Genomic DNA, 9,340 nt, shown 5'->3' on the forward strand with positions numbered 1-9,340 from the left:
ATGCCAAAGGGAGCACTTATCGGCAAATAGAACCAGAATTTAGTAAGTACAACAAGTAGACTAATCTTTTATGCCCCATGCTCATTAACCACGCACACTCTTGTGCATTCCATCTTCAACTCATCCTCCAATCTAAATCACAGTGTAAAACTGACCTAAACATAACCATTAATCTTACATTCTACAACTCCTCAAGTTTGGTCCACGTTCGTTCTTCATCAAAACACATTATTTCTTAGTAAAAATACTCTGGGATAATCGATTATCATAAATGATAATTATTCCTGAAACATACACATGTACACAAATTATCCAGTGATAATCGATTATCACTGATGATAATCGATTATCCAGTGATAATCGATCATCTAGTGATAATCGATTATCTCTAATGATAATTGATTATCTTAGTGTTTCTACTTAGCAAATCACCAGAATTCGTCACGTATGAAGGGATAATCAATTATCATCCCATATAATCAATTATTCTCGCAATAATCTCGTCCCTGGACCCAAAACCTAAGGTTCAACCCCTAATGTATTAATCCCAAATCAGGTGAAAACATGCTTAAAACATCATACATACATGCATTCAAGCATTACATACCATTGTAACATACTTAAACACATTCATCACAACACTTGAATCATCCAAACCCAACCATTATACATGTTATACCCCAACAAACCCATAATACTTCATATGATTATCACAACACCCTTACAACATTATTTGCATGGGAACCCTAAGCATCATAACTTTGTTCCCCCTTAGCATCAAAACCTTTGTTAGGATAACCCAACAAACCATACATACATTCATAAACCCTATCCTAATGCATACACAAACCTTTGCCCAACAATAGCAACGATAATCATTATCATACTTATGTACACATGCATCAAACAAGGATTATCAATCAAAATAATCAAGAACAAATAACATGCATTAACAAGGAAACAAAGGTGAGCTTCCACATACCTTGGCCAAAACTAGGGTTTTATCTACAACCTCAAAACACCACCAATCTTCCTTTGCACTAAAAGTTTTTGTTGCTCTCTCTCCATCTCCCAAAAACGTCAATCTCCTATTCAATGTATTCTATCTTTGATTTAGGATTTCTAGGGTTTCTAAAACACAAAGTGTCATCACTTTCTCTATGTCTTAATATTTATAAAATAATTGAGCTCTATCTCTAATATCTCTACACTTATAATATTAGATGTATTCATTGTGTGATGAAGTTAGGAAGTATTATTTGATGTGTAGATAGTAGGAAGTATAATCATTGTATATTTTCTTCCTTTTATATGTTATATGAATTGTTCTAAGACTATTTTGGGACTGTTTGGTATCAATTTGATGCAGGTTTGTATATGATAGGTAACACTACAAACTTGATACTAAAAAAAATGAGACTTTTTATACCGATTAGTGTTTGAATTGGTAAAAAAAGTAACAATGGTTAACACTCCAACCAGTACAGAAAGTGAGACATTTTATATCAATTAAGACCTTAAGTGAACGTTAATGAGTATAATATGTCAAATTATACCGATCATGAGTTAACAAAGCAATGTAAAATCATGTATAAATTTATCTTTCTTCCTAACTAACTTTCAAGTAAAATCTTTATACCGATTCCAAAACCCTTTAAAAAGTCAAATATTTCCTATACTTCCTAATAATATCAATTAAAAAATTAGTATATCAGTATAAAAAATGTTTTCTAACCTATATAAAAAAAACTATTAATAAGTGTCGTTAAAGTGTATAAATAGGATATTGAGTAGAGATAAAGAAATTTATATTTTATTATCTCTGTAAATTGAAGTTAATATCATTAAATTATATCCTCTATATAAGGGAGTGAGTAAATGAAATATTATTTTCGTATTTGATGGTAATCACTTGAATTTTCTTACTTCAAATATTATTATATTTGAATCAAATTATTCACTTTTTATTTTATTTTTTTTATTCAGGGCAGAGCTTCTGACTGAAACATAAATAATAATCTGATGATACATATATAGAAGGGATCGGATAATAAAAAAAGAAAATATTATTTGATACTGGTCCGGCAACTTTCCGAGTATAACATTTTCATACAAATTATTAAATAGAAAATATCTGTCTTCCTAAGAGATGAAATGAAGGTCTTAACCAAATCACAGGTGCTCTATATATGAAATTTTAAATTGAAAACCGCACAATTTATTTATTTGTGCCACTCTGTTTATTTTTTTATTATTAAAAGCAAACACCTACCTACAGCAAAAAATCAACCAAAAAAAAGTAAAAGTAATCACAAGTTTGAATCATAAATAAATAAATAAAACACAAATTAGGAAGAAATGTAACCTAGACATCACAATTGTCTATCATCACACCAAAAGACGAGCAGGCGACAGCAAGACAAAAGAAGAGAAAAAACAGCGTACAAAAAATAAAAATATACTTTCACAACACATACTTTTTAATTTTATTAATATTATTTTTCTTTTTAAAAAATTATAAAAGTTTACTTTTCTATAATATATTATTCTTGTAATATATCATCTTATGTGAAAAACAAACCGTCGAACAAAGTAGAAAACTGTCACACGTCTGTTTTATTCTTCTTCTAATATTCAATTTAAAACATAAATAATAATAATATTTAATAAAAAATAATATAGATATGGTATGGGTGTTGTCTACTGTGTTATGAGAAATCCCATATGTATATGGGGTTCATTTCAGAGATCGTTTTTCCTTTCCTTTTTGTGATCGAAAATTTTTCCTAGATACAGAAATTACGTATGCTCTCAATCAATCATCCACTGAGAAGTTAGAAAACATCATGTGATTGTCTACAGTTAAAATGACAGTGATAAAACTACCAAGTGAAAGCCAGCCAACATGTACAACTATTATACCACAAAACACGAACCATCTTTCTCCTCATCAACATCATCGTTTTATGCTTTCCCTAATGACACAAAATCTGTCATGCAATTCACAAGATCACATGACAAAAAAATTGAATGTTTCTTCGTTTGTTCAACAAGACAAAAACCATATAAAGATTGAATTCAGATACATCAACTGATATTTCTAGTTAAATTCCAAGAATAACATTAAGATCAACCTCAAAATCATTACAGGTCTATGCTCATCCTATATCTTCCTTTTTCGTTTTGTGGAACAACCATATACAAGAGAAGAAGTTCTTCCAAGAGGCATAAATTGTAACCTATCTAATGGATTGTTTGATAGTATATGTAAAGGTAGGACTAACTTTTTTGAATATGAAACCTACTACATCTCTATTTGGTTTATATATGCATATAATATTTTGAGTGGAAACAGGTCCCAAAGTACCATTATGAGCTTCTTTTACATTTATAGGTAAAGGTTTTGTTTTGATTTCACTTGCGGAAGATAAGGTTGGTTTTGTCCATTGTTGCTAAAGAAATGTTTTATATAGTACAATGTCAGAAAAAAATTATAATAATTGAACCAGTGATGAGAAGTGTTTCGGTGGGGAAGGTCTCCCTAGTCTTCCTGCACACTCTTATGCCGTAAACTGTCCGATCTCCTACTTTTCTTGCCGAGTCCTCTTCTGATGAATGCTCACGTCCGTTGAATCCGGCCGGGTACCTGCTAATGGCCCTCCGACGCTCAAGTCAGTATTAATAATGGGATGAAAAGGTAGAGATAGAGAGAGAAAATGAAGTAAATGTGCATTCAATGGAACTACCTACCTTTGACTCTGGACTCATATTTATAGTTTTCCTCATGGGCCAATGATTAACAAAATCTTAATCGCGGCCCAATAGTAGGCCTGTTATAGTTAATCTGGTTTTACCTTAATCTTGAAATCTTACCAAATTCTAATTTTCATCCTCGGCCGGACGCGTCTGCCGCCCGTCACGACAGCTTTGGAGAGGGATCCGTTCAAACCGGCATCGGATCAGCTCCTTTATGCGAGCGTCTATCGCTAATCGTTGGTCATATCAGACGTTTGGACGGTCCGCCCGTACGACAACTTGAGGATTCAACGCCTTGGTCATACCAGACGTTTCGTCTCTCAACATTTTTTCGAAGAACATTTTTTGTGAGCATGGAGAATGCGGGGTTATCTTGTGACGATAAGACTTCATGTGGACTCTTCAAGATTTTTCTCACAGACAGAAGTTACATCCGGTCGCCGAGACCGGGCTCCACTATTGTTTTCCTTAGGGTTCCGTTGTACACCTGCCGTTTTGATTCTCTTTGTGACCGTTCGTCCCGATCCTTACTGTACAATAAGTATTTTATGATATTTTGGCCACCCTACTTTATAATATGTATTAATAACTTCTTATTCTGATATAGTTTTTCACCTCTACACAACGTAAACATTTACAAATATTCAACATAATCCATGATATTCTCTATACTTGAATCTCTTTATATCCTTTGGCTATCAACAGTGCATATGCTCTTAGTAATAACATACGCCAGTGATTTTTTTCTGTTCTCCAAATTTTGGAACTATAAATCTAAAGATTACAAGATTCAATACCAAAAGTCAAAAGCTGGATTTTACAGAAAGAATGCGGCAATAATTAGTTTTAAAAAAAAATGAAGCTTAAATATAAATTGGTAACGTTTATTTTCATAAATATATTACTCCGTAGCTCCACCTTTTATGTTTGTTTAAGATTTAATATTTCTGAAAATATTTCTCTTTTGAATTCAAATTATACAAAAAATTAAAAGTGAGAATTAAAATTGTTAATAGTTTAATATGTTATTATACATTAACCATGAAAACGAAAGGTGAGCATTATATATATATATATATATATATATATATATATATATATATATATATATATATATATATATATATATATATATATATAATACTCTCATATTTTTTGGTAATAAAACCTTGAATATTTAGTTTTAGCTTGAAGTCTTTCCCTCTACAAGCCTTATCTTCTGAAACAAATGTTGGCACCACAAATGGGGCCAACCTTGGTTAGATCCAATATTGACTTTAGAGTATATTGGCATGACTAGCTAGCACTACATAGTGAATGATCTAATGTTTGGTAAAAATAACTTCATTTAGAGTTAGGTTCAACTAAATCATCATCATATTCATTTTTTTTTTTATGGTCCATCTCCCCTCCGCATTGTCGTTTGTCTCAAACACGCTGCCACAACAAAAATCTAGCTTGACCCTACTCAATACTCTAATAAATTATGCTAATTAATCACTCTTCGAGTTTCTCAGGACTTAGAAGTAGCTACGGTTTAAATGGCAAGATGCAATAAATTGAAGTGTATAAATGATCTCGACAAGTTATTTTGGAACTCGACACTCAATGGTAACATCTAACGGTTGTCATGGCAATGTTATAATATAGGACAATGATATGTTAACGTATATATTATATTCCAATATATAGGATATAGGGGCATCGAGAAGAGATGGAAATTGAAAATTATTTGGATGGTCCAAATCGAATATCAAATGGTAACAAAGAAACTTGTCTTCATGAGGTAGATATGAGTCCAGAAAACTCAACAAAAACAAAAGTTGGAACAGCTCAATGGGGGCTCCACATAGTCCTATCAGTTAGAACTACATGACAGTCACTAGGACACCTGATAGTACGTTAGTGTAGCACACTCACAAACCATGAATTCTTATACTTTTCATTCTGGTCTTTGCAAACCTTCAATGCTTAATTGCTTAATCCAACTCACATGGTCCTCATACCAATGCACATGTCAGTGTTTCTGAACTATTCATAACAGATATTAATCTTATGTATCAGTAAAAGTGTTATGCCTGAGATATGGCTCTCTTACCGAAATGGGACCCTTTGACCCTTCACCACGAGTTTAAGAATGTAGCCTAAAGCATCAAAATAAAAGGGAGGGATTAGAATTTTCCACCACCACTGGTGCAGCAGCCACTAGACCCTAATGCCTATGTTGTATTTTTGCACTTTTTGCGACAAGCACACTTCATTCCCTCAAAATGCTAGCTATTGTCTTCTTCCAACTGTGAAAAGCCAAGACTGCTGTAGTAGTAAACTTATGGCATAAGGGTTTCCATGAAATCAACTCATCATGTAAAAAGTAATAACAAGTTGCACATATATAGATATATATGATTAACTTTACACTGCTTTTAAACGTGAGATATTTGTATTCTTTCATGGCTCTTAGAAAACTTGCACCCGAAACAATTGATGACAAGTCTCTATCACTGACCTAAACCTTCAACTATTTATTTATTTTTTATACGTAATAACTTAATTACAAATTTTATGTGTGTTTCTTTTATTCAAAGAGACTGATCCTCGAGTAATTGTTTTCGAGATTGCTCTCAGCATCAGCTGCTCCTAAAACACTGACATGACAGTCAGTTAGTGGGTAACAGCCATCTGAGGCTGTTGGCAGATAAATACATATCCTTAAAAGAATGTTTACTAGGTTTTTGGTAGAATTAATTAAAAACCGTGACCTCTGAATTCAATCACTTAATTATTATGCTTTTAGTTGGGTACCCAAAAGATCCATAATACTTTTGTCAGATATGTAAACTTTGCTTCTGAAATCTAATTATACGAAGAAGAATCCTTAGATTAGTTAATTCTTTAATATAAAAGTGCGTTTTCTTCCAAGTGGCCTGACCTAAATTTGTGAGATGAGCATAAAAGTTGAGCTCAACTTGGTACGAATTTCCATCAACTCAACTTTAGAAAGGCCGAACGGGAAAGACACTTGGGAAATAGATCCAAGCTTAATTTGATTAACATGATTACCTATTTAATTAGGATGCGTAATGAGTTCAAATCACACCTTAATCAATTCAGGTCTAATCTTGCTCCTCACATGTCCCCTGCAGACCCCACAGGAACAGTATAACTATAACTAGCAACTTATTATTCTCTGGCCTCCACGTGTGTATATATATACATTTGGTTTCATTTTTATAATTCTATTGGTGTTGTGTTGAATCATAAGGTGAGTTTAGAATTAATTTTGAATTGACATAATCCACCGCTTTTGTCCTTCATCTATCTATATATATTTTTTCTTCCATTTTAATTTCATCACATGCATTGTCATATAAAAATATTAATAAGACATTAACTTTATCAAAATTTATTAAAACCTATTACATTTGTTGTATTAAATGTATCACTTTCACTCTGTTCTTATTTTCTCTCCTCCTCTATGGTGTACATTTATGATGGCTATATATAATAATATCTGATTTCGCTATCTGCCACACCATTTGTTGTAAGCTTACCTTAGCATGTGAATCATGGAATACCCTCCATCATATAGCTTCGCTTCCTCTTCTCACTCCTCCCACCATCAACCAGGCTCAACATCCCTCTCTTCACAACGCAGCCTTATCTCAGTTCCATCCCTCAACCCTTCCACCACCGCCGCCACCACCTTCCACCAGTGCCTAACCACCCTCAAGGGCCATACCTCCCACATCTCCTCCCTAACCCTCTCAGGTAAATTCCTTTATACAGGATCCTCCGACAGGGAAATCAGGTGCTGGAACAGAACCCCTCTCAACTCCCACCCTCAGAACACCATTCTCGCCGGGAACGGCGCCGTTAAGTCCTTGATTATTCAATCCAACAAACTCTTCAGCGCCCACCAAGACCACAAAATCCGCGTCTGGAAAATCAGCAACACCAACAACAACGGTAAACACGACGACGAAGTTGACGACCATAAGAAATACACGCACGTGGCCACACTGCCGACCCTGGGAGACCGCGCCTCGAAGGTTCTGATTCCGAAGAACCATGTCCAAATCCGAAGGCACAAGAAGTGCACGTGGGTTCATCACGTGGACACGGTGTCCGCGCTGGCCCTGTCGAAAGACGGGAGCTTGCTGTACTCCGTTTCGTGGGACAGGAGCATAAAAATCTGGAGAACGAAGGACTTCGCGTGCCTGGAGTCTGTGACGAGCGCACACGAGGACGCCATAAACGCGGTGGCGGTATCTTACGATGGACGCGTGTACACAGGATCAGCAGACAAGAGAATAAAGGTGTGGAGGAAGGAGGAAGGGGAAGGAAAACACAGGCTGGTGGAGAGTTTGGAGAAGCACAAGTCCGGGGTGAATGCGTTGGCTCTGAGCAGTGACGAGAGGCATTTGTATTCGGGTGCATGCGATAGATCGGTGTTGGTTTGGGAGAAACAGGGAGAGAGAATGGAGTTGGTGGGTGCGTTGAGGGGCCACACAAAATCCATTTTGTGTTTGGCTGTGGTGGCCGATTTGGTATGCAGTGGGTCTGCTGATAAAACCATAAGAATTTGGCGAGGCTTTCATGCACAATACTCTTGTTTAGCTGTTTTGGAAGGACACGCTGGTTCCATCAAGTGCTTAACTGCCGTGCTTGACCACTGTAACCCGTCCCACTCTCAGACATCTTTTCTAGTCTACAGTGGCTCTTTGGACTGCGACATTAAGGTTTGGCAGATTTTACTTCCTTCTATCTGAATTATAGGACCCATCATCCTGTTCCTTCTCTTTTCTAAAGGCCAATTTCGCCCTTTTCTTTTCTTCACCCTAATTTTTTGTTCATTTTATGAACTGAAAAGATGTTTGTGTTGTGTGGAAATAAATAAAACAAAATATTTTATTGTTCGGCCGACAATAATTTCATATCTGTTTCAGTTTTGACTTCGTTAAACGGCAGATTACTATATTCTCACTATGATTGTGAAGTCGTTTAAGTTGTTTAATGTGTTAAGCAAACAAAATGCTCTAAATTTGTTTAAACGTGGGACGGGATAACATTTTGAACCCGGGTTGCTGAAGTCCGACCCACATAACTTGTATAAATTATATTTCTTTTATATAGGTTTTTCCACACAAATTTCAAATGTTGTCAATTTTATTTTAGTCTCAATTCTACTATTTTATAAACAAAAAGGACGTTTACTTTTGGATAATCTGAAAAAAAGAAGATAATATTATGTGAAGGAAATTCCAAATCATGTAAACCATTGAAACCGTGCACTCAAAGAGTTCAATAGTTTGAAACTCAACGTCGCAATGTTTGATTATTACTATGATATATTTATTGAATTTAAGATATATATTGAGAATAGATATGTATTAAATGTATAGTCAATTGAATTTACATATACCAAGAAATTATCATTAAATAAAAAGCTTATAATATTTTTAACTAGTAATCGAAAGTATAAGTATAACTGTAATCTATAAAATACGTACTCTGAAAATTGTACCGAAATCTTGGATTTCGCTACTTAGAAGCACAGCCTTTAAAATCTTCGATTAAATTGTTG

At 34.5% G+C, this 9,340-nt stretch overlaps 1 protein-coding gene across 1 annotated transcript; it reads left to right on the forward strand.

The window, feature by feature from the left end:
• The first annotated feature begins 7,140 nt into the window (after positions 1–7,140).
• On the forward strand, positions 7,141–8,673 carry LOC106758964 (protein JINGUBANG-like). The gene has a single exon (XM_014641978.2). It carries the CDS (start codon positions 7,323–7,325, stop codon positions 8,523–8,525), a length of 1,203 nt encoding a protein of 400 aa, XP_014497464.1. The 5' UTR covers positions 7,141–7,322; the 3' UTR covers positions 8,526–8,673.
• The last annotated feature ends 667 nt before the right edge of the window (positions 8,674–9,340 follow it).

This window comes from Vigna radiata, chromosome 4 (assembly GCF_000741045.1).
Source record: "Vigna radiata var. radiata cultivar VC1973A chromosome 4, Vradiata_ver6, whole genome shotgun sequence".
Classification (NCBI taxonomy): Eukaryota; Viridiplantae; Streptophyta; class Magnoliopsida; order Fabales; family Fabaceae; genus Vigna; species Vigna radiata.